This window comes from Nerophis ophidion, linkage group LG05, assembly GCF_033978795.1.
Source record: "Nerophis ophidion isolate RoL-2023_Sa linkage group LG05, RoL_Noph_v1.0, whole genome shotgun sequence".
NCBI classification, from domain to species: Eukaryota; Metazoa; Chordata; class Actinopteri; order Syngnathiformes; family Syngnathidae; genus Nerophis; species Nerophis ophidion.
Genome location: NC_084615.1, coordinates 16,399,539 through 16,426,352, shown reverse-complemented (window position 1 = coordinate 16,426,352; position 26,814 = coordinate 16,399,539). Strand labels below are relative to the sequence as shown.

General features: G+C 37.3%; 1 protein-coding gene across 1 annotated transcript in view; it reads right to left on the bottom strand.

Moving 5' to 3' along the window:
* Nucleotides 1–1,743: 1,743 nt before the first annotated feature.
* Nucleotides 1,744–26,814, bottom strand: part of kcnk4a (potassium channel, subfamily K, member 4a) — a 35,617-nt gene continuing 10,546 nt past the window's right edge. The window contains exons 4-9 of the mRNA XM_061900203.1: nt 23,993–24,279; nt 20,307–20,424; nt 20,075–20,235; nt 7,707–7,893; nt 7,419–7,555; nt 1,744–3,119 (exon numbers count right to left, since the gene is read on the bottom strand). Of these exons, the coding sequence (XP_061756187.1) occupies nt 2,148–3,119; nt 7,419–7,555; nt 7,707–7,893; nt 20,075–20,235; nt 20,307–20,424; nt 23,993–24,181 (1,764 nt within the window). The 5' untranslated portion in view covers nt 24,182–24,279 and the 3' untranslated portion in view covers nt 1,744–2,147. The remainder of the gene's footprint in view (nt 3,120–7,418; nt 7,556–7,706; nt 7,894–20,074; nt 20,236–20,306; nt 20,425–23,992; nt 24,280–26,814) is intronic.

Genomic DNA, 26,814 nt, shown 5'->3' with positions numbered 1-26,814 from the left:
AAAATAAAAATGTATGAATAAAGAGCCCAATTAGAATGCGGTCAGATGCTATTATACTTACAGCCACGAGAGGGCGTACGTGCATACTGCATCACACTATACTCTTTGGTTATGACGTCATTGGCTCGCGCATGCTCACACTGGACATTTAAATGTTACATTTTCAACGCTCACACTAAAAGGCTTGATTTAAAAAAAATAAAAATAAAACACTTACATTTAGAGTCAAAATGCGACTGTTATGGAAACAGACAAAATAAAAACGTATAAATAAAGTGCCCAAATAGAATGCGGTCAGTTGCTATTCTACTCACAGCCACGAGAGGGTGTGAGTGCACATACTGCCTCACACTATACACTTAAATGTTACTTTATCAACGATCACACAAAAACATTTGGTAAAAAATGGTAACTTGCATTTTGAGGCAAATATTTGTAATTTGCGAGGTCCCAAAATGCAACTTTCATGTAACCAATGGATAAAAAAACATAAAAAAATAAAGATAATGCCAAAATCGATATCTCAGGCCACCTTTTTTGCTAAGGTTATGACGTCATTGGCTCGCGCATGCTCACACTTGACATTTATGTTTAATTTTCAACGCTCACACTAAAATTCTTTTTTTTTTTAAAGATAAAACACTTACATTTTGAGTCTATATGCAACTGTTATCGAAACAGACGAAATAAAAATGTAAAAATAAAGCGCCCAATTAGCAAGCGGTCAGGTGCTATTCTGCTCACAGCCACGAGAGGGCGGAAGTGCACATATTGCCTTACACTATTCACTTAAATGTTGATACACTATTCACTTAAATCTTACTTTATCAACAATAACACAAAAACAGTTGGTAAAAAACAGTAACTCGCATTTTGAGGCAAATATTTGTCATTTTTGAGGTTCCAAACAGACAAAATAAAACTGTATAAATAAAGCGACCACTTGACTGTGGTAGGTTGCTATTCATTTTACAGCCACGAGAGGGCGGACGTGCACATACTGCCACACCCTACTCTTCGGTTATGAGGTCATTGGCTCACGCATGCTCACACCGGACATCTAAAATGTTTTCAACGCTCACTAAAATCCTTGTTTGTATTTTTAAAAAAAAGAGTAAACACTAACATTTGGAGTGAAGATGTGACTGTTATGCAAACAGACAAAATAAAAATGTATTAAAAAAAGCGCCCAGTTAGAATGCGGCCAGTTGTTATTCTGCTTACAGCCACGAGAGGGCGTACGTGCACGTAAAGCCTCACACTATACACTTAAATGTTACTTTACCAACAATCACACAAAAACGTTTGGTAAATATAGTAACTTGCATTTTGAGCACAATATTTCTGATTTTTGAGGTGCCAAAATGCAACTGTAATGAAAACAAACAAAATAAAAATGTATAAAGCACCCACTTGAATGCGGTCAGTTGCTATTATACTCACAGCCACGAGAGGGCGTACGTGCACATACTGCCTCACACTATACACTTCAATATTACTTTATCAACTCAAACTTGTTTGTAAAAAGATAATAACTTACTTTTGAGGCAAATATTTTTAATTTTTGAGGTTCCAAAATGCGACTGTCATGTAACCAATGGATAAAACAAACACGTTTTTGTAAAACAAAAGCCAGATTATTGTTGTTTTTGCTAATTAAAGTAATGATTGACATTTCACAACATTTGACACGTTTTTGCACTATTTAAATGTTATTTTTAAATAAAAGATGGAAGACAACACTTTTTAACACAAACTGGCAACACTGAACCAATGTTTATTAATTTTCTATACCGATAAGCTGGAGCCTATCCCAGCTGATTTGGGCAGCCTGTCAATCACAATAGACATCACATTCAAGCATTCTTACCTACCAACAATTTAGCGTCTCCAATTAACAACAACATGCATGTTTGTGGGCCGTGGGAGTAAGAAGACCCACACAAGGAGATATTCCAACAGAGATTCAAACCAGGATCTCCTGACCGTGAGGGCAAGCGTGTTAACCATCAAATGGCAGCATTAAAAAAAACTAAGTCATGTGACAGTGCAGCTGAATAATGCTACAAACTTGACTGCTTCTTGAGGTGTAAGCTGGAAAACATTCACAAGTCGTTGAAAAAAAAAAAAAAGTGTCCCTGCAGGTGTCAGAGTGTGGGCGGCGAGTCTGTGTGGTTCAGGTCTGACGCAGACAAGTCAGGAGGCGGCGTAGGAGGATTGGAGGGAGGCTGCATGTCGCTGCTGGGCCTCCTCACCTGAAGGGGGCTCCACCTCTGCGACAACTTCCTCCTCACGCTCCTCTGCTTGGGCTTACGTGCTCGTCTCCTCCTCTCCTCGGCCGGCAGGGCGTGCTCGCTTAATGTGTCCGAGGACTCGTCGATGTAGGCCAGGTTCTCCCCGAAGAAGTCCAGCAGCTGACAGGCACCTGAGGGCTCCTCGTTGAGGACTATGTTGGGACGGTGAGCAGGAAGAGGAGCGAGGGAGGAATGTTTTTCTTCCTTGGCCTTGTCTTGCGAGGAGGCTCCGCCTCCTTCAACGTCGCACGCCGCACGGCGGGCCCGGAACCCGCGGAGATCCGAGAAAGACGAGGACGCGGAGGAGATGTCAGACCTGGAGTCGAAGGGCGACTCGGATCCCGAGAGGGAGCCTCCCCGCCCGGCCGCTTCTGGAGAGTCCAGCTCGGAGGCGGAGTTAGCGACGGGCATAGAGAAGGACCGCAGCATCAGGTGAGGTAAGGACCGCCTCCCCACCTGCTGCTGCAAACCGGGCTCGGCGGGCCTGGCTCGAGGAATGGTCCCGCCTCCCACTCCGGCAGCGCTGAGCCGCGACCGAGGTTTGGACATCATCTTCCTCTCCAGGGAGGAGCCGAGCACATCCAGGCGGCCCATGGAGCCGGAGAGGCCGGCCCAGTGGTGGGGGAGGTGGCCGTTCTCTGCCCCGCCCCTCTGCCGGTATCCCAGCGTGCCCTGGGCTCCGCGGCGGATGCGACGGCGCTCGCTTCGCTTCCAGCGGCGGCGCTGCAGGAGGAAGGGGTCGTTGAACTCCAGCGGGTTGGGGAGGCGGAAGTCCTTGGACATGTGCTGGGTCCAGTCTGTGGCGTGGGCTCGCAACTCCTCCATCTGTGCGACAACATCAACCATACTTGTTCCTTACAACCGTACAAGATTCTGCTATTGTTAGAATAGTTATGTATACGTTATCACACAACTCTTATGCTTAAAGGCCGTTGCTATAGTTATCATCAATTGTGCTAAAGTTGGACTTTTCTATCTGTGCAAAGGGACAACTTGCAATCTTGGATTGCGAGTCGTCTCGTATCAGTGTTTGTGTCCAGACCCGGCCTGCTGACTGCCGAGGACCGTCATCGAGTACTTTGACGCAGACAAAGCAGAGACAGGGGGATATCACAAGTGTCAGCACATTTGCATTTCTGAATAATCATATATTGTGTCTAACTGGGGCTTCTGAAATTACCCCCTTCCTCCGGAAGCAGCCTCACTGATGTAACCAGGGACCTCCCAAATAAATAGAGGAGAACGTGGGACTGTACCTTAGAGCGTAGGTTGGAACTGTAACTAAGTGTCAGGCCCAATATGTTTCTCCTCATGAGTAAAATTTAACACTGTCTCTGCATGATTCCTTGCTTCTTGTCTGTTTAATAGATGTCATCAGTGTTTGAACCTGACAGCTATCAACACAATATCCGAGAACTATGAAGTATTTAGTCTCTTAAATATTTATAAAACATTTTTAACATGTGACATTTTTGGAGTAAAACGATGACTTTTGTCATCAACTAAAAGCAAAGTATTTTTCTCATCCATCCATTTCCTACCGCTTATTCCCCTTTGGGGTCACTGGGGGCGCTGGTGCATATATCAGCTACAATCGGGCGGAAGGCGGAGTACACCCTGGACAAGTCGCCACCTCATCGCAGAGTCTTTTTCTCACAATGTGGCAATTTTTTTATTATAAATTTGGGAACAATTTCTCATATTCTTTCTGTTTCTGTAATATTGCAATATTTTCTTATAAAATTATTACTTTTTGATGTAAAATTACTACTTTTTGATGCAATATGGTGACATTTGTCGTATAAAACGCTGACATTTATCACAAAATTGCCTTTTTTTTTGTTGTTCTTGTAAAATAGTGACATTTTCGGAGTAAAATGATGACATTTGTCATCATTTTGCAGAGTAGAAATCAGATTGTTATTATAATAATGCCAAAATGTTAGTCTTCTTCTAAAATTGTGACTTTTGTAGAGTAAAATGACGACTCTTTTCATAAAATTGCCCAAGTTTTAAGCTTTTCTTGTAAAACTGCGACTGTCGAGTAAAATTCCAACTATTATCATAAAATTGCACAAAGGTTGAGATTTTCTTGTCAAATTTTGACTTGCATTGAACAAAATGACGACTTTTATTATAATACGTTTTTCTTGTGAAATTGTCACCTTTTTCTTGTGAAATTCCAACAAATTCTTCACAACAAGCTTTTTTTATTTTTACTTAGCATGTATATATTATTAATGTTGTAAATACACATCTTTATATGTCTAGAAAGGCTGGTCCGAAAGAGGGAGGCATTTTTCTCAGGTCTCAAGAAGGTGACAAATACAAGAAAAAGTGTGTGTTCTTGTAAATAATGAAGATTAAAAACCAATTACAAACAAAAAATTCCAAAAATAATAAATGAACTAAAAGCAAATTTTTTTTCTCACAATGTGTCGATTTTTTTATTATTAATTTGGGAACAATTTCTCATATTCTTTCTGTAATATTGCAATATTTTCTCATAAAATTATTACTTTTTTTATGTAAAATTACGACTTTTTAATGCAATATGGTGACATTTGTCATATAAAACTCTGACAATTATCACAAAATTGCCATTTTTTTGTTGTTCTTGTAAAATAGTGACATTTTCGGAGTAAAATGATGACATTTGTCATCATTTTGCAGAGTAGAAATCAGATTGTTATTATAATATTGCCAAAATGTTAAAGTTTCCTTCTAAAATTGTGACTTTTGTCGAGTAAAATGACGACTCTTTTCATAAAATTGCCCAAGTTCTAAGCTTTTCTTGTAAAACTGCGACTGTCGAGTAAAATTCCAACTATTATCATAAAATTGCACAAAGGTTGAGTTTTTCTTGTCAAATTTTGACTTGCATTGAACAAAATGACGACTTTTATTATAATACGTTTTTCTTGTGAAATTCCAACAAATTCTTCACAACAAGCTTTTTTTTTATTTTTACTTAGCACGTATATATTATTAATGTTGTAAATACACATTTTATATATCTAGAAAGGCTGGTCCGAAAGAGGGAGGCATTTTTCTCAGGTCTCAAGAAGGTGAGAAATACAAGAAAATGTGTGTGTTCTTGTAAATAATGAAGATTAAAAACCAATTACAAACAAAAAAATCCAAAAATAATAAATGAACTAAAAGCAAAGTGTTTTTCTCACAATGTGTCGATTTTTTTATTGTAAATTTGGGAACAATTTCTCATATTCTTTCTGTTTCTGTAATATTGCAACATTTTCTGATCAAATTATTACTTTTTGATGTGAAATTACTACTTTTTTTATGCAAAATGGTAACATTTGTCATATAAAACTCTGACTTTTATCACAATATTGACAATTTTTTTGTTGTTCTTGTAAAATAGTGTGAAATTTTCGGAGTAAAATGATGACTTTTGTCATTATCTTGCCGAGTAAAAATCAGATTGTTATTATAATATTGCCAAAATGTTAAAGTTTCCTTCTAAAATTGTAACTTTTGTTGAGTAAAATGACGACTCTTTTCATAAAATTGCCCAAGTTTTAAGCTTTTCTTGTAAAACTGCGACCGTTGAGTTAAATTCCAACTATTATCATAATATTGCACAAAGGTTCAGTTTTGACCTTCGTTGAGCAAAATGACGAATTTTAGTATACGTTTTTCTTGTGAAATTGTGACCTTTTTCTTGTAAAAATTCCAACAAGGTTTTATTATATTTGCATAGCATGTATATAGCCCTCCGATGAGGTGGCTACTTGTCCAGGGTGTACACCGCCTTCCGCCCGTTTGTAGCTGAGATATGCTCCAGCACCCCCCGCGACCCCGACGGGAATAAGCGGTAGAAAATGGATGGATGGATAATATGTATATATTATTAATGTTGGTAAAGGCCTACTGAAATGAGATTTTCTTATTTAAACGGGGATAGCAGGTCCATTCTATGAGTCATACTTGATCATTTTGCGATATTGCCATATTTTTGCTGAAAGGATTTAGTAGAGAACATCCACAACAAAGTTCGCAACTTTTGGTCGCTAATAAAAAAGCCTTGCCTGTACCGGAAGTAGCAGACGATGTGCGTGTGACGTCACGGGTTGTGGAACTCCTCACATCTGAACATTGTTTATAATCATAGCCTCCGGCAGCAAGAGCTATTCGGACGGAGAAAGCGAAAATTCCCCCATTAATTTGAGCAAGGATGAAAGATTTGTGGGTGAGGAAAGTTAGAGTGAAGCACAAAAAAAAAAAAAAAAGGTGACGGCTCCAGGCGGCAGCAGTGGGACCGTTTCAGATGTAATTAAACACATTTACTAGGGTAATTCTGGAAGATCCCTTATCTGCTTATTGTTTTAAAAGTGTATTAGTGAGATTGTAAAGTCATGCCTGAAAGTCGGATGGCTGTGGTGAACGCAAGTGTCTCTCAGAGAAGCCGAGGAGCCAAGATCACAGCTGCCTTTTTGAGCTGCAGGATGAGGTCGCATAATCCACTGAAGTCTCCGGTAAGAGACGACTTAATATCACAATTTTCCCATCCAAAAACTTACTGGTTGACGTAGAGAATCAGGTTCGCTTGACCGCTCTGTGTTAAAGCTTCACAACAAAGAAACACTGGCTGAGTTTCGGTGCTAAAGGCAGCTGCAATCCACCAACAGCTTTCTTCTTTGACGTCTCCATTATTAATTGAACAAATTGCAAAAGATTCAGCAACACAGATGTCCAAATTACTGTTTAATTATGCGATGAAAAGAGACGACTTTTAGCCGTGTGTGGTGCTGGGATAATATGTCCGCTACAACCCGAGACGTCACAAACAGGCGTCATCATTCCGCGACGTTTTCAACAAGACACTCCTTGGGAAATTTAAAATTGCAATTTAGTAAACTAAAAAGGCCGTATTGGCATGTGTTGCAATGTTAATATTTCATCATTGATATATAAACTATCAGACTGCGTGGTCGGTAGTAGTGGCTTTCAGTAGGCCTTTAATACACATCTTTATAGATCTAGAAAGGCTGGTCCTCAAGAGGGAGGCATTTTTCGGAAGTCTCAAGAAGGTAACAAATGTGTATGTGTGTGTGTGTGTGTGTGTGTGTGTGTGTGTGTGTGTGTGTGTGTGTGTCTCGCCTCAGCACGGGTCTTCTTGGACAGCACACGCAGCCAATTGCCAATCATGGTGAGGATGGAGGCAAAGTAGGCCAGACCGAACACGATCCATAACCACACCAGAGGTTTGAAGAAGAGCCCGCCCGCATGACTCCCATCTGGACACACACACACACACACACACACACACACGCACACACAAACACACACACACACGCGACAGCAGGGTTGGGACCAAAGTGACAGTCTTGGCCATTTAACAGACAACATATTTAGGAGTGGTGTATCTGCAGTGTTGTGTTCAAACACCTGGCACGAAGTCTCCAAATCCCACGGTGGTGAGCGTGATGACCACAAAGTAGAGCGACTCCAGGAAGGACCAGTCCTCAGACTCCTGGAAGACCACGGTGGGCACGGCGAGGAAGATGAGGCAGCCGACCAGGATGGAGAGCACGGCAGAGCTGACTCGCACGGTGGTGGGCCGCACTTTACGTTTCTGACACAGCAAAACCAGGAATTAGTCGATCTCATCCATCTCTAAAGTTGTCACACTGAACGAGGTCGACATCAAAAAAATCATTTTTTCAAACATGTGAAGCTTTTTACCAGTGGTGTGCATGCTGGTCATATTAGAATACAGGTGCTGGTCATATTATTAGAATATCATGAAAAAGTTGATTTATTTCAGTAATTATATTCAGAACGTGAAACTTACATATTATATCAATTCATTACAAACATGGTGATATATTTGAAATGTTTATTTCTTTAAATTTTGATGATTAGTACTGACAATTACTGAAAATCCCAAATTCAGTATCTCAGAAAATTTGAATATTAGTTACGAATAGTACCATCCATCCATCCATCCATCCATTTTCTACCGCTTATTCCCTTTCGGGGTCGCGGGGGGCGCTGGCGCCTATCTCAGCTACAATCGGGCGGAAGGCGGGGTACACCCTGGACAAGTCGCCACCTCATCGCAGGGCCAACACAGATAGACAGACAACATTCACACTCACATTCAAACACTCGGGACCATTTAGTGTTGCCAATCAACCTATCCCCAGGTGCATGTCTTTGGAAGTGGGAGGAAGCCGGAGTACCCGGAGGGAACCCACGCATTCACGGGGAGAACATGCAAACTCCACACAGAAAGATCCCGAGCCTGGATTTGAACCCAGGACTGCAGGACCTTCGTATTGTGAGGCAGACGCACTAACCCCTCTGCCACCGTGAAGCCCACGAATAGTACCCAAAATTTTTTTTTTTTTTAGAAATGTGGGCCAACTGAAAAGTATGAACATGGAAAGTTTCAGCATGTACGGCAATCAATACTTAGTTGCAGCTCCTTTTCCCTGAATTGCTGCAGCAATACGGCGTGGCATGGAGTCCACCAGTCTGTTGCACTCCTCAGGTGTTATGAGAGCCCAGGTTGCTTTAATAGTGGCCTTCAGCTCTTCAGCATTGTTGGGTCTGGCATCTGGCATCTTCCGCTTCACAATACCCCATAGGTTTTCTATGGGGTTAAGGTCAGGTGAGTTTGCAGGCCAATCAAGAACAGCGATACCATGGTCCTTAAACCAGGTACTGGTAGATTTGGCACTGTGTGCAGGTGCCAAGTCATGTTGGAAAATGAAATCTTCACCTCCATAAAATTGGTCCGCGGCAGGCAGCATAAAGTGTTCTAAAACTTCCTGGTAGACTGCTGCATTGACCCTAGACCTCAGGAAACACAGTGGACCAACACCAGCAGATGACATGGCACCCCAGACTGTTACCGATTGTGGAAATTTGACACTGGACTTCAGGCAACGTGGATTCTATGCCTCTTCTGTCTTCCTCCAGACTCTGGGACCTTGATTTCCAAAGGAGATACAACATTTACTTTCATCTGAAAACATAACATTGGACCAATCAGCAGCAGTCCAGTCCTATTGTCTTGAGCCCAGGCGAGACACTTTTGACGTTGTCTCTTATTCAAGAGTGTCTTTACACAAGGAATGCGACAGCTGAAGCCCATATCTTGCATACGTCGGTGTGTGGTGGTTCTTGAAGCACTGACTGCAGCTGCAGTCCACTCTTTGTGGATCTCCCCCACATTTTGAATCGGTTTTGTTTGACAATCCTCTCCAGGGCGCGGTTATCCCTCTTGCTTGTACACTTTTTTCTACCACATCTTTGTCTTCCCTTCGCCTCTTTATTAATGTGCTTGGACACAGAGCTCTGGGAACATCCAACCTCTTTGGCAATGACCTTTTGTGTCTTGCCCTCCTTCTTTAAAGTATCAATGGTCATCTTTTGGACAGTTGTCAAGTCAGCAGTCTTCCCCATGATTGTGTGTCATACAGAATCAAAACGAGAGACCATTTAAAGGCTTTTCCAGGTGTTTTGAGTTAGTTAGCTAATTAGAGTGTGGCACCAGGTGTCTTCAATATCTGACCTTTTCACCATATTCTAATTTTCTGAGATGTTGAATTTACTATAATAATCTCCTTTTTGGTAAAAAACACTTGAAATGTATCAGTCTGTTTGGAATGAATGTATACATTCTACAAGTTTGACTTTCTAAATGGAATTAATGAAATAAATCAACTTTTTCATGACATTGTAATAATATGACCAGCACCTGTAGAATAGAATAGAATAGAATAGAATAAAATGGACTTTATCGTCATTATATTTGCATATAACGAGATTAAAGACTCCAATTTAAGGTGCGGCAGTGGGAACCACATGGTGTGAAATAAATAACACAAGAGGTAATAAAGGAAAAAACTAACAGACTACTATCCAATAAAAATAATAAGCAATCCTGTACAATATACAAAACACTATAGAAATACAAAATACTGTACAATAGACAGAACAAGACAAGAGTACCGAAGCAATAAAAACAATCAGCGTCGGACGTATTCTCCCGTCCAAAGGCAAAACCCAGTAACTCAATTTTGGTCGAAACTGAGCTGATAATAATTTTGGAGTTCCGAGGTGATATGCTTTACATTAGTGTATGCGATATTGTAATTAGTTCCGTAAGTAAGCTGTTACGCGCATGGCAGGACCTAGCAACTACCACATAAACAGCGTAGATACAACAGAAAAAACTAGTATCTCCAGGGACCAATCGGAGCTTCTTTGTCAGTCGCCTTATTGTCTTTAATGAGACATTTGCACGAATGGGGGCCGACGGTCAACCTGATTATGTGATATTATGGCACGAGGGGATATTTGGAAGATTGGCCCAGGACGTTGCAAGCACCTTCATTAAATGTATTGTTCTTGATACTCTTTTGGGCGGATAACTGTGGAGGTCAAAATAAAAACTGGACGCTGTACACGGCTCTTGCCCAATGTGCAAACGCAGAAAGTGGCCCACCCGAGATTGTGATAAAATATCTGGAGAAAGGGCACACGTTCATGAGAGCAGGCAAGAAAATGAAAAGCTCAAGAAAACATCTATACGTTTGATGACTTTGTAGATCTTTGTAAGACAGCATCGAGATAGATTGGTTTTCCTTTGTTTTCTCAAAATCAGCTAGAAGTGAGTTACTAGGTTTTGCCTTTGGACGGGAGTATTGCACTCGAAGCGTAGTATTGCACAGTAGGGCTTTAGGGCATAAATAGGGGTGAATTATTATTATTATTATAAGTTAGAGTTCAACATGGTGACAGCTTTGGGAAAGAAGCCTGTTATTCATATTCTCTTCATGTTATGTTATACTCCTTCCTTCTTTAAAGGCCTACTGAAATGAGATTTTCTTATTTAAACAGGGATAGCAGGTCCATTCTATGTGTCATACTTGATCATTTCGCGATATTGCCATATTTTTGCTGTAGTAGAGAACATCCACGATAAAGTTTGCAACTTTCGGTGCTAACAGAAAAGCCCTGCCTGTACCGGAAGTCGCAGACGATGACGTCACCCGTGTGATGGCTCCTCACATATTCACATTGTTTTTAATGGGAGCCTCCAACAAAAAGTGCTATTCGGTAGGGCTGGGCGTATCGATACTTGGTGAGTATTGGTATCGTATCGATATTGGCGTGATGGTATCGATACTTCACCAAATTAAGCGAATCACTCCGATTTAAAAAAAAATGTGAGCGCAGCGCAGCGCTCCTCACCACTCCACCCTCCTCCCTAGTGATGGGTCGCGAACCAGATTTAAAAACACTTTAAAAATTCATCTTCAACCCAAAATAAAATAAAATAAATACAATTAACATGAGGCTTGGTGCGTTCGCGCACACACATCAGTATAATTCGCTCCGAGGTTCACTTTGACACGCACACACACACACGTGCGTTTCCAGAGCGACTTAATGTCTTGGTTGTAAACTGTAAAGTATTTTATTGCACTAAAATAACGATAATAATTTCTCAGTTCTTTTGTTTTGTGTTCATTTTTACAACTGTTTAACAACTAGTGTTTTCTTTTTTACTTAAGTTCTTGTGTGTTGTGAGGCGACTTGCCAAGTTCAGTGTTTGTTTTCACCTTATTTGCACTACTTACTTTATTGTAATTGATATTATTACTTTTTTATTTGAATTTCTCAGTTCTTTTGTCTTGTGTTCATGTTTACAACTTTGTTCAATAACTAGAGTTTTGTTAGTTACCTTAAGTGTTTGTGTATTTTGAGGCGACAAGCCAGGTTCAGTAGTTGTTTGCACCTTATTTGCATTACTTTTTTGCTATTGATATTACTTTTGTAACAAATATTTTATTTTTTGACTTAAATCGTTGTCCTGTGTTGTATTATTATCATAATCAATTAATAAAGGCAAAAGTACAAATTTGTTTTTCAAAAGTATCGATACCCCGAAGTCCCCCTCATCAGATGACGACACTTCCGGTATCGGCGATACTGGCCGGTATCGGATCGAATCGGTATCGATAACCAAATTTGCGATATCGCCCCCCCCTACTATTCGGACCGAGAAAACGACAATTTCCCCATTCATTTGAGCGAGGATGAAATATTTGGGTTTGAGGATATTGATAGCGACGGACTAGAAAAAAAAAAGATTAAAAAAAAAGAAGTTAAAAAAAAACGCGATTGCATTGGGACGGATTCCGATGTTTTTAGAGACATTTACTAGGATAATTCTGGAAAATCCCTTATCTTTCTATTGTGTTGCTAGTGTTTTAGTGAGTTAAATAGTACCTGATAGTCGGAAGAGTGTCTCCACGGGTGTGTTGACGCGCAGTGTCTCAGGGGAGTCATCTTTTCTCCGGTAAGAACTGACTATTTAACCACAATTTTCTCACCGAAACCTGCTGATTGACATGTGGTCGGGATCCATGTTCGCTGTGATCCATAGTAAAGCTTCACCTCCAGGAATTTTAAACAAGGAATCACCGTGTGTTTGTGTGGCTAAAGGCTAAAGCTTCCCAACTCCATCTTTCCACTTTGACTTCTCCAATATTAATTGAACAAATTGCAAAAGATTCAGCAACAAAGATCTCCAAAATACTGTGTATTTATGCCGTCAAAGCAGACGACTTTTAGCTGTGTGTGTGTGCAGCGCTCATATTTCCTTAAAACCCGTGACGTCTTGCGTACGCGTCATCATTACACAACGTTTTCAAGACGAAATTTAAAATTGTAATTTGGTAAACTAAAAAGGCCGTATTGGCATATGTTGCAGTGTTAATATTTCATCATTGATATATAAACTATCAGACTGCGTGGTCGGTAGTAGTGGGTTTCAGTAGGCCTTTAACAATGAGAGTTGTTATCCAATCAGAATTCAGCTAGCTCATGTTGTCATGCTGTACCAAATCTGCCTTTAGAATCAACAATGTGTATGTGCACTGTAAGTGAACGGGCACACACAGTTGATAGACAATTGCCATAGCCAATCAGAGCATGAGTTGTTGTCATTAAGGCCTTCTAGCTGGCCTCACCTTGAACGTGACATTTACGCCTCCTCTAATTGGATACTCACTGTTTTGAGCCGCGCAGATCAGCAGAGCCACAAAAAAAAAACAAAAAAAAAACCTTTCACATAGTCATTATGGGCTATTGTGCGTAGAAATTTGAGGGCAAAAATGAATTTATTCAATTTTGGAATAAGGCTGTAACTTACCAAAATGTGTAAAAAGTGACATGCTGTGAATACTTTTATACATGTTTTTTTTACTTATTTTATTTTTTTTATAAATTTGTGATATTGAAAAAAAAACTTTCACATTGTCATTATGGGGTATTGTGTGTAGAATTTTGAGGGCAAACATTAATTTATTCCATCTTGGAATAAGGCTGTAACATAACGAAATGTGTAAAAAATGACGTACTGTGAATACTTTAATACATGTTTTTTTTTTTTATTATTATCAATTTGTGAAATTGAAAAAAAAAAAAAAACTTTCAAATTGTCATTATGGGGTATTGTGTGTAGAATTTTGAGGGCAAAAATGAATTTATTCCATCTTGAAATAAGGCTGTAACTTAACAAAATGTGTAAAAAGTGACGTGCTGTGAATATTGTTTTTTTTTGTTTGTTTTTCTAATAAATTTGTGAAATTAAAAAAAAAACCTTCAAATTTTCATTATGGAGTATTGTGTGTAGAATTTTGAGGGCAAAAATGAATTTATTCCATCTTGGAATAAGGCTGTAACATAACACGTGTAAAAAGTGACGTGCTGTGAATACTTGTATACATGTTTATTGTTTTTTTTAATACATTTGTGAAATAAAAAAAACCTACTTTCAAATTTTCATTATGGGGTATTGTTTGTAGAGTTTGGAGGGCAAAAATGAATTTATTCCACATTGGAATAAGACTGTAACTTAACAAAATGTGTAAAAAGTGATGTGCTGTGAATACTTATATACCGTACATGTTTTTTTTGTTTTTTTAATAAATTTGTGAAGTATTAAAAAAATTAAAAACACTTTCAAATTGTCATTATGGTGTATTGTGTGTAGAATTTTGAGGGCAAAAATGAATTTATTCCATCTTGAAATAAGGCTGTAACTTAACAAAATGTGTAAAAAGTGACGTGCTGTGAATACTGTTTTTTGTTTGTTTGTTTTTTTAATAAATTTGTGAAATTAAAAAAAAAAACCTTCAAATTTTCATTATGGAGTATTGTGTGTAGAATTTTGAGGGCAAAAATGAATTTATTCCATCTTAGAATAAGGCTGTAACATAACAACACGTGTAAAAAGTGACGTGCTGTGAATACTTATATACATGTTTTTTGTTTTTTTAATACATTTGTGAAATTAAAAAAAAATACTTTCAAATTGTCATTATGGGGTATTGATTGTAGAGTTTGGAGGGCAAAAATGAATTTATTCCACCTTGGAATAAGACTGTAACTTAACAAAATGTGTAAAAAGTGACGTGCTGTGAATACTTATATACCGTACATGTTTTTTTTGTTTTTTTAATAAATTTGTGAAATATTAAAACATTTAAAAAAACTTTCAAATTGCCATTATGGTGTATTGTGTGTAGAATTTTTAAGGGCAAGAATTAATTCATTCCACTTTGGAACAAGGCTGTAACATAACAAAATGTGTAAAAAGTGACGTGCTGTGAATACTTTTACACCGTACACGTTTAGTTTTTTAATAAATTTGTGAAATATTAAAAAAAAACAAAAAACTTTCAAATTGTTATTATGGTGTATTGTGTGTAGAATTTTGAGGGCAAAAATGAATTTATTCCATTTTGGAATAAGGCTGTAACATAACAAAATGCGTAAAAAGTGATGTGCTGTGAATACTTTTGTACATGTTTTTGTTGTTGTTTGTTTTTATAAATTTGTGAAAAAAAAAAAAAAAAACTTTCACATTGTTATTAAGGGGTATTGTGTGTAGAATTTTGAGGGGAAAAAATGAATTTATTCCATCTTGGAATAAGGCTATAACATAACAAAACGTGTAAAAAGTGACATGCTGTGAATACTTTTATACAGGTTTTTTTTGTTGTTTGTTTTTATAAATTTGTGAAATAAAAAAAAAAACTTTCACATTGTTATTATGGAGTATTGTGTGTAGAATTTTGAGGGCAAAAATGTATTTATTCCATTTTTAAATAAGTTGGTAACTTAACAAAATGTGTAAAAAGTGACGTGCTGTGAATACTTTTATACATGTTTTTTTGTTTTCTTAATACATTTTTGAAATAATTAAAAAAAAAAACTTTCAAATTTTCATTATGGGGTATTGTGTGTAGAATTTTGAGGCCAAAAACGTATTTACTCCATTTTGGAATAAGATTTACCTTAACAAAATGTGTAAAAAGTGACGTGCTGTGAATACTTTTATAAATGTTTTTTTTTTTAATACATTTGTGAAATAAAATAAAATAAACTTTCAAATTGTCATTATGGGGTATTGTGTGTAGAATTTTGAGGCCAAAAATGAATTTATTTCATTTTGGAATAAGATTGTAACTTAACAAAATGTGTAAAAAGTGACGTGCTTTGAATACTTATATACCGTACATGTTTTTTTTTGTTTTTAATTTGTGAAATATTAAAAAATTAAAAAAAAAATTCAAATTGAAATTATGGTGTATTGTGTGTAGAATTTTTAAGGGCAAAAATGAATTCATTCCACTTTGGAATAAGTCTGTAACATAACAAAATGTGTAAAAAGTGACGTGCTGTGAATACTTTTATACCGTACATGTTTTGTTTTTTAATAAATTTGTGAAATATTTAAAAAAAAAAAAACTTTCAAATTGTTATTATGGTGTATTGTGTGTAGAATTTTGAGGGCAAAAATGAATTTATTCCATTTTGGAATAACGCTGTAACATAACAAAATGTGTAAAAAGTGATGTGCTGTGAATACTTTTATACAGGTTTTTGTTGTAGTTTGTTCTTATAAATTTGTGAAAATAAAAAAAAAAACTTTCACATTGTTATTAAGGGGTATTGTGTGTAGAATTTTGAGGGGAAAAAATGAATTTATTCCATCTTGGAATAAGGCTATAACATAACAAAATGTGTAAAAAGTGACATGTTGTGAATACTTTTATACATGTTTTTTGTTGTTGTTTGTTTTTATAAATTTGTGAAAAAAAAAACAAAAAACTTTCACATTGTTATTATGGAGTATTGTGTGTAGAATTTTGAGGGCAAAAATGTATTTATTCCATTTTGGAATAAGTTGGTAACTTAACAAAATGTGTAAAAAGTGACGAGCTGTGAATACTTTTATACATGTTTTTTTGTTTTCTTAATACATTTGTGAAATAAAAAAATTAAAAACTTTCACATTTTCATTATGGGGTATTGTGTGTAGAATTTTGAGGCCAAAAATGTATTTACTCCATTTTGGAATAAGATTTACCTTAACAAAATGTGTAAAAAGTGACATGCTGTGAATACTTTTATACATGTTTTTTTTTAATACATTTGTGAAATAAAATTAAAAAAACTTTCAAATTGTTATTATGGTGTATTGTGTGTAGAATTTTGAGGGCAAACATGAATTCATTCCACTTTGGAATAAGGCTGTAACATAACAAAATGTGTAAAAAGTGACGTGCTGTGAATACTTTTATACCGTACATGTTTTGTTTTTTAATAAATTTGTGAAATATTTAAAAAAAAAAAAACTTTCAAATTGTTATTATGGTGTATTGTGTGTAGAATTTTGAGGGCAAAAATGAATTTATTCCATTTTGGAATAAGATTGTATTTTAACAAAATGAGTAAAAAGTGACGTGCTGTGAATACCTTTATGCTATACATGTTTTGTTTTTGTTTTTTAATAAATTTGTGAAATATTATAAAAAATAAATAAAACTTTCACATTGTCATTATGGTGTATTGTGTGTAGAATTTTGAGGGCAAAAATGAATTTATTCCATTTTGGAATAAGATTGTAACTTAACAAAATGTGTAAAAAGTGACGTGCTGTGAATACTTATATACCGTACATGTTTTTTTTTGTTTTTTAATACATTTGTGAAATATTAACATTTTTTTAAAAACTTTCAAATTGTCATTATGGTGTATTGTGTGTAGAATTTTTAAGGGCAAAAATGAATTCATTCCACTTTGGAATAAGTCTGTAACATAACAAAATGTGTAAAAAGTGACGTGCTGTGAATACTTTTATACCGTACATGTTTTGTTTTTTAATAAATTTGTGAAATATTTAAAAAAAAAAAAACTTTCAAATTGTTATTATGGTGTATTGTGTGTAGAATTTTGAGGGCAAAAATGAATTTATTCCATTTTGGAATAACGCTGTAACATAACAAAATGTGTAAAAAGTGATGTGCTGTGAATACTTTTATACAGGTTTTTGTTGTAGTTTGTTCTTATAAATTTGTGAAAATAAAAAAAAAAACTTTCACATTGTTATTAAGGGGTATTGTGTGTAGAATTTTGAGGGGAAAAAATGAATTTATTCCATCTTGGAATAAGGCTATAACATAACAAAATGTGTAAAAAGTGACATGTTGTGAATACTTTTATACATGTTTTTTGTTGTTGTTTGTTTTTATAAATTTGTGAAAAAAAAAACAAAAAACTTTCACATTGTTATTATGGAGTATTGTGTGTAGAATTTTGAGGGCAAAAATGTATTTATTCCATTTTGGAATAAGTTGGTAACTTAACAAAATGTGTAAAAAGTGACGAGCTGTGAATACTTTTATACATGTTTTTTTGTTTTCTTAATACATTTGTGAAATAAAAAAATTAAAAACTTTCACATTTTCATTATGGGGTATTGTGTGTAGAATTTTGAGGCCAAAAATGTATTTACTCCATTTTGGAATAAGATTTACCTTAACAAAATGTGTAAAAAGTGACATGCTGTGAATACTTTTATACATGTTTTTTTTTAATACATTTGTGAAATAAAATTAAAAAAACTTTCAAATTGTTATTATGGTGTATTGTGTGTAGAATTTTGAGGGCAAACATGAATTCATTCCACTTTGGAATAAGGCTGTAACATAACAAAATGTGTAAAAAGTGACGTGCTGTGAATACTTTTATACCGTACATGTTTTGTTTTTTAATAAATTTGTGAAATATTTAAAAAAAAAAAAACTTTCAAATTGTTATTATGGTGTATTGTGTGTAGAATTTTGAGGGCAAAAATGAATTTATTCCATTTTGGAATAAGATTGTATTTTAACAAAATGTGTAAAAAGTGACGTGCTGTGAATACCTTTATGCTATACATGTTTTGTTTTTGTTTTTTAATAAATTTGTGAAATATTATAAAAAATAAATAAAACTTTCACATTGTCATTATGGTGTATTGTGTGTAGAATTTTGAGGGCAAAAATGAATTTATTCCATTTTGGAATAAGATTGTAACTTAACAAAATGTGTAAAAAGTGACGTGCTGTGAATACTTATATACCGTACATGTTTTTTTTTGTTTTTTAATACATTTGTGAAATATTAAAATTTTTTTAAAAACTTTCAAATTGTCATTATGGTGTATTGTGTGTAGAATTGTTAAGGGCAAAAATGAATTCATTCCACTTTGGAATAAGGCTGTAACATAACAAAATGTGTAAAAAGTGACGTGCTGTGAATACTTTTATACCATACATGTTTTGTTTTTTAATAAATTTGTGAAATATATAAAAAAAAAAAAAACAACTTTCAAATTGTTATTATGGTGTATTGTGTGTAGAATTTTGAGGCCAAAAATGAATTTATTTCATTTTGGAATAAGATTGTAACTTAACAAAATGTGTAAAAAGTGACGTGCTGTGAATACTTATATACCGTACATGTTTTTTTTTGTTTTTTAATACATTTGAGAAATATAAAAAAAATTTAAAAAACTTTCAAATTGTCATTATGGTGTATTGTGTGTAGAATTTTTAAGGGCAAAAATGAATTCATTCCACTTTGGAATAAGGCTGTAACATAACAAAATGTGTAAAAAGTGACGTGCTGTGAATACTTTTATACCATACATGTTTTGTTTTTTAATAAATTTGTGAAATATAAATAAAAAAAAAAAAACTTTCAAATTGTTATTATGGTGTATTGTGTGTAGAATATTGAGGGCAAAAATGAATTTATTCCATTTTGGAATAAGATTGTAACTTAACAAAATGTGTAAAAAGTGACGTGCTGTGAATACTTTTATACCGTACATGTTTTGTTTTTGTTTTTTAATAAATTTGTGAAATATTATAAAAAATAAATACAACTTTCACATTGTCATTATGGTGTATTGTGTGTAGAATTTTGAGGGCAAAAATGAATTTATTCCATCTTGGAATAAGGCTGTAACATAACAAAATGTGTAAAAAGTGACGTACTGTGAATACTTTTATACATGTTTTTGTTGTTGTTTGTTTTTATAAATTTGTGAAATAATAAAAATAAAATACTTTCACATTGTTATTAAGGGGGATTTGTGTGTAGAATTCTGAGGGCAAAAATGTATTTATTCCGTTTTGGAATAAGATTATAACTTAACAAAATGTGTAAAAAGTGACGTGCTGTGAATACTTTCTGGATGCACTGTATTTGGAAAAACTGAAGCCAAAAGGGTCAAGCGGTAGGAAATGGATGGGATGGGTTGAAATAAGGTTGTAAAAAAAATGTAAATAAGTAATTCACTTCCAGAGTAATGTGACGAGAATTCTTCTGTTGCTCTTCTTCCGAATATCCTAACTTTTTGTGCTCAGTGAATGTGTGTACATCACTGCCATCCTCACCAGGAAGAGGGTCTCAATCTTGGCCACGGCCCTCCGCAGCACGGTGCCCATGTGGTCGCCCACTCCAGCCAGCAGGATGCCAAACATGGGGATGCCCACCAGGGCGTAGCAGAGGCAGAACAGCTGTCCGTACCAGGTCCGAGGGGACAGGTTGCCAAAACCTGGTGGAGAAAAGTTTGCCCCGACGTCAAGAGGAGGAGCGGGTGGTACTGTAAACACCGCCTGGGTTTACCTATGGTGGTAATGATGGCGCCGCAGAAGAAGAAGGCGGAGGCCACATCCCAGCGGCTGGTGAAGTTGGTGGAGATGCTGCTCACCTCCAAGCCTGCTTCCACGGCAGACGTGACCCCCTGCAGAGGTACATGGAACATTGCGGAACAACATCGGTGACGATCAGAAATACTTCACTGCAATATTAAAGTAAATATTTCATTCGCTGACCATGTTTTGAAAAAAGGCGACGGTATAAAATGGACTTGCTGAAGGACATAGTGGTGTGTCACAATCATACAGTGGGGCAAAAAAGTATTTAGTCTGGCACCGATTGTGCAAGTTCTCCCACTTAAAATGATGACAGAGGTCTGTAATGTTCATCATAGGTACACTTCAACTGTGAAAGACAGAATGTGAAAAAAAAATCCAGGAATTCACATTGTAGGAATTTTAAAGAATTTATTTGTAAATTACGGTGGAAAATAAGCATTTGGTCAACCTGATGGAAAGTTTTGGCTCAAAATCTCACGATACATGGCTCCAGTCATTCTTTCCTTAACACGGATCAATCGTCCTGTCCCCTTAGCAGAAAAACAGCCCCAAAGCATGATGTTTCCACCCCCATGCTTCACAGTAGGTATGGTGTTCTTGGGATGCAACTCAGTATTCTTCTTCCTCCAAACACGACGAGTTGAGTTTATACCAAAAAGTTCTATTTTGGTTTCATTTGACCACACGACATTCTCCCAATCCTCTGCATTATCATCCATGTATCCATTTTGGTATAAACTCAACTTGTCGTGTTTGGAGGAAGAAGAATACTGGAGTTGCATCCCAAGAGCACCATACCTACTGTGAAACATGGGGGTGGAAACATCATGCTTTGTGGCTGTTTTTCTGCTAAGGGGACAGGACGATTGATCCGTGTTAAGGAAAGAATGAATGGGGCCATGCATCGTGAGATTTTGAGCCAAAACCTCCTTCCATCAGTGAGAGCTTTGAATGGTTGACCAAATACTTATTTTCCACCATAATTTACAAATAAATTCTTTAAAATTCCTGGATTTTTTTCTTCACATTCTGTCTCTCACAGTTGAAGTGTACCTATGATGAAAATTACAGACCTCTGTCATCATTTGAAGTGGGAGAACTTGCACAATCGCTGGCTGACTAAATACTTTTTTGCCCCACTGTATTTAAATACAGCTGCATTGTTCTGGGGTCACACTTGTTAATAAAAAAACATTTTACCTCACCACATGACTAATATAAAGTCGTCTCTCGTTTGTTGTTACTGACCTACTCCGTGTCCGCCCTGAGATGGGTAGGTTGTGAGTTCAAACCCCGGCCGAGTCATACCAAAGACTATCAAAATGGGAGCCATTACCACCCTGCTTGGCAATCAGCATCAAGGCTTGGAATTGGGGGTTAAATCACCAAAAATTATTCCCGGGCGCGGCCACCGCTGCTGCTCACTGCTCCCCTCACCTCCCAGGGGGTGATCAAGGGTGATGGGGAAAATTCAAATATTATAGTAATGTACAGTATTTACCTTGGAAAGTGGACTACAGACATCTACTTCCAGCAGCTTTTCCATATTTTCATGTATATGTCTGCCGTTTAGATATTAGTTTAATATTATTGCCTGACATATTCTGCTTCAGAATGTTGCAGACTAGCAGCGAGACCGTCAAATTACATTGCAAAATTGCCGACACTCGGTCATTTTTGATTTTGATTTTTTTTTACTTAACGAATATCACTGTCCTTCACGCTCACTTTTTTTCTTTCCATGCAGGGAACCAAAAAAAAAATGATGTCAATTTGGTGCTATAAGACCAGATGTTTTAGTGTGATCTGACAGGGTTCATTGTGACATTTACAAAAAAACAACCAAGGGTGAAGATGTTTGGATCTCAAATGTTGTAAAGTACAATTAGCTGTCATCTCAAAACTCTCTTAAGTAGGGTCCAAATGAACCACTTAATCTATTCTATTATTCTCCCTCACAACATTTCAAATATCTTTCAAAAAAACTATTTTATACAAACCCATATGAGTTGGGAAATTGTGTTAGATGTAAATATAAACAGAATACAATGATTTGCAAATCCTTTTCAACCCATATTCAATTGAATATGCTACAAAGACAACATATTTGATGTTCAAACAGATAAGCATTTTTTTTTTCCCCAACTAATCATTAACTTTAAAATTTGATGCCAGCAACACGTGACAAAGAAGTTGGGAAAGGTGGCAATAAATACTGATAAAGTTGAGAAATTTTCATCAAACACTTATTTGGAACATCCCAGGCTAATTGGGAACAGTTGGGTGCCATGATTGGGTATAAAAGCAGCTTCCATGAAATGCTAAGTAATTCACAAACAAGGATGGGGTGAGGGTCACCACTTTGTAAGCAAATTGTCAAACAGTTTTAGAACAACATTTCTCAACGAGCTATTGCAAGGAATATAGGGGTTTTACCATCTACGGTCCGTAAAATCATCAAAAGGGTCAGAGAATCTGAAGAAATCACTGCACGTAAGCCATGGTATTACCGACCTTTGATCACTCAGGCGGTAGTGCATCAAAAACCGACATCAGTGTGTAAAGGATATCGCCACATGTGCTCAGGATATCGCCACATGGGCTCAGGAACACTTCGTAAAATGACTGTCAGTAACTAAAGTTGGTCGTTTGTAAGTGCAAGTTAAAACTCTATGCAAAGCGAAAGACACTTATCAACCGAGCTCATCTAAGACGGACTGATGCAAAGTGGTAAAGTGTTCTGATTAGTCCACATTTCAAATTATATTAGGAAACTGTGGCCATGGTGTCCTCCGGAACAAAGAGGAAAATAACCATCCGGATTGTTATAGGCGCAAAGTTCAAAAGCCAGCATCTGTGATGGTATGGGGGTGTATTAGTGCCCAAGGCATGGGTAACTTACACATCAGTTAAGGCACCATTAATGCTGAAAGGTCCATACAGGTTTTGGAGCAACATATGTTGTCATCTAAGCAACGTTATCATGGACGCCCCTGCTTATTTCAGCAAGACAAGTGTTACAACAGCGTGGCTTCGTTAAAAAAAGAGTGCGGGTACTTTCCTGGCCAGCCAGCCTGCAGTCCAGACCTGTCTCCCATGGAAAATGTGTGGCGCATTATGAAGCGTAAAATACGACAGCGGAGACACCGGACTGTTGAACGACTGAAGCTCTACATAAAACAAGAATGGGAAAGAATTCCACTTTCAAAGCTTCAACAAATGGTTTCCTCAGTTCCCAAACGTTTGAGTGTTGTTAAAAGAAAAGGTGATGTAACACAGTGGTGACCATGCCCTTTCCCAACTACTTTGGCACATGTTACAGCCATAAAATTTTAAGGTATTATTTAAAAAAATAATAATTAAATCTGAGTTTGAACATCAAATATCTTGTCTTTGTAGTGCATTCAACTGAATATGGGTTGAAAAGGATTTGCAAATCATTGATTGTATTCCGTTTATATTTACATCTAAATGTAAACCCAACTCATATGGAAACGGGGTTTGTAGTACACATTTTTAACATTCTCAGCCTTCTATTTACATTTTGGGGACTGGAACATGTAGAAAATGTCCCTATGCAGCGGCTCCAAGGCCACACTTCTAAAGTGTTGTTGAGTGAGATTGGTGTTATGTAATTAACGAGTCCTCTGATACCTTCACAAGCTTGTAGAATTCCCGCTCGCTCACACAGGAGTGATTATTCAGGAAGTTGTTCTTGGCCTCCAGCAGCTCCTGGAACTTGACGCTCTCCTCGGAAGCCTCCAGATTCTGGAAGACCAGCGCGCCCATGCAGAGGTACAGCACCACCCCCAGCAGCAGGGCCAAGAGGGTGGTGCAGCGCATGTTGTCACACCGCGGCGCCCCCCCTCAGCCCCTCCCCTCCCCAGGTTAGAGGTCGCCGGTCTGGTGGCGCTCGTAGTCAGGATACACGGGTGCCACAGCTGTATGTAAACAGGAAGTTCCTTTTTTTAGAGGGCTGACTTGTATTTGTGTACGTCAAAGAAGTGACAGGAAGGTCTTCCAGGAAATGTGGGTGAGAAGTCACACATTGATGATGTCATTAAAACCTCGGCGGTCATGTTTACAATTTGGAAACAATTTTGGTCTCTAACGACACAACAGGTTTGAATCCGGATACTAACACTAAAAACCTCATTCAATACATTGTTGGGGTTAGTTCATCATACTTGCCAACCCTCCCAGATTTTCCGGGAGACCCCCGAAATTCAGCGCCTCTCCCGAAAACCTCCCGAAATTCAGGCCCCCTCCAGCACCATGCGGACCTGAGTGAGGACAGCCGGTTTACACGTCCGCTTTCCCACAATATAAACAGCGTGTCTGCCCAATGACGTTATAACTGTAGAATGATTGGTTTCTTATGTGGGTTTATTGTTGGGCAGTTTCATTAACGTTCTCCCAGCGCGGTAACAACACACAACAACAGCAGTCACGTTTTCGTCTACCGTAAAGCAGTTTGTCTGCCGTAAACAGCAATGTTGTGACACTCTTAAACAGGACAATACTGCCATCTACTGTACATGCATATGTGACAATAACATCTCCGGCTTTTAGAGAGTGCAGTGCAAAACTGCGCACACAAGGAGACGAAGATGGAAGATTACAGACTCTAGCGCAGTGGTTCTTAACCTGGGTTCGATCGAACCCTAGGGGTTCGGTGAGTCGGCCTCAGGGGTTCAGCGGAACATCCGCCGCGGAGGTCAAGACACACCCGACTCATCGTGCAAATAAAAACTTATCCCTATCGGCGTACTATGGATACCCCCGAACAATGTTCCATCTAATTTTCCATCAGATTTACAGGTGTGTAATTTGTTGTGAGTTCATGCACTGTTGGTTTTGTTCTTTGAACAAGTTGATGTTCATGCACGGTTCATTTTGTGCACCTGTAAAAAAAAAAACATATAACCTTGTCTTTAATTTGAAAAAAACATTTTATTTTTCACTAAAGAAGGGTTCGGTGAAAGTGTATAATAAAACTGGTGGGGTTCGGTACCTCCAACAACGTTCAAAAACACTGCTCTAGTGATTTTGATGAAAGCACTTTTGTGCGTGCCACACAGCAATGCATCATCAGAGAGGGTGTTCAGCATGGTTAGAAAAATAGTGACAGAGAATAGAAGAAGGATGGACAATTCAACCCTTAACTCAACAATGAGTAGATGAGTGTTATGTGTGTGTATATGTGTAAATAAATGAACACTGAAATTCAAGTATTTATTTTATATATATATATAATAAAATAAATACATATATACAGTATATAGCTAGAATTCACCGAAAGTCAAGTATGTTTTATATATATACATATATATGAAATACTTGACTTTGGTAATTCTAGCTGTAAATATTTTACTCTCCTCTTAATGACGACCCGCCCCCAACCACGCCCCCCTCCCCAGCCCGAACCTCCCGAAATTAGAGGCCTCAAGGTTGGCAAGTATGCATTTCATCCAAATAAACTAGAAGAGGCAACTCCTGAAGGAAGTGCGTGTGAATGCTCCAATGCTGAAGTTGAAGTGAAATGCTGACAGAATGTAATTTGAACGTTGGAATGGTTTGAATGTTGAAGAGATGACGCCGAACTGAAATGCTCATGGAACGTGGGATGAATGTAGAAATGGTTTAAAATGTTAAAATTGTTTAAACGCTGAAAGGGTTGGTTTGAAAGATGTAATGGTTTGAATGTTTTGAATTTCCGGGAAAACTGGAATTTGGTTTGACCTGCTCAGTGGCCTTGTGGTTAGAGTGTCCGGCCTGAGATGGGTAGGTTGTGAGTTCAAACCCCGGCCGAGTCAGACCAAAGACTAACAATGGGAGCCATTACCTCCCTGCTTGGCACTCAGCATCAAGGGTTGTTGGTATTAGGGGTTAAATCACCAAAAATGATTCCCAGGCATGGCCAATGCTGCTGCTCACTGCTCTCCTCACCTCCCAGGGGGTGATCAAGGGTGATGGGTCAAATGCAGAAGACACATTTCACCACACCTAGTGTGTGTGTGACAATCATTGGTACTTTAACATAACTTTATCTTGGGAAAGTGTTACTTTGAATGTCCAGGATGAGTGGAATAGGTTGAAAAATGTGGGAATCGTACAACTTGGAAAAATACCCCAATAATTTCAATAGGAACTTCCTGGAAATTAGGGAATTTAGGGAAAAACGGGATTTTTGGAAAATGATTACGAGTATGAATGTCCTGAATGAGCTGAATCGTTTGGTGTTGGAATTGTTGCTTCAAAAAATTCCAGATTTTTCCTAAATTCCCTTCGTAGTAAATGGTATTAGGGAATTTCGGAAAAATCTGGAAAAAAAGTTTTAAGTGGGGAAAAAGCGTGGTTTTAATGTCCAGGATGAGTGGAATGTGTTAATGTTGGAATGGTTTAAATAGGTTGAAAAATGTGGGAATCGTACAGCATGGAAAAATGTACCAGTCATTTTAACAGGAACTTCCTGG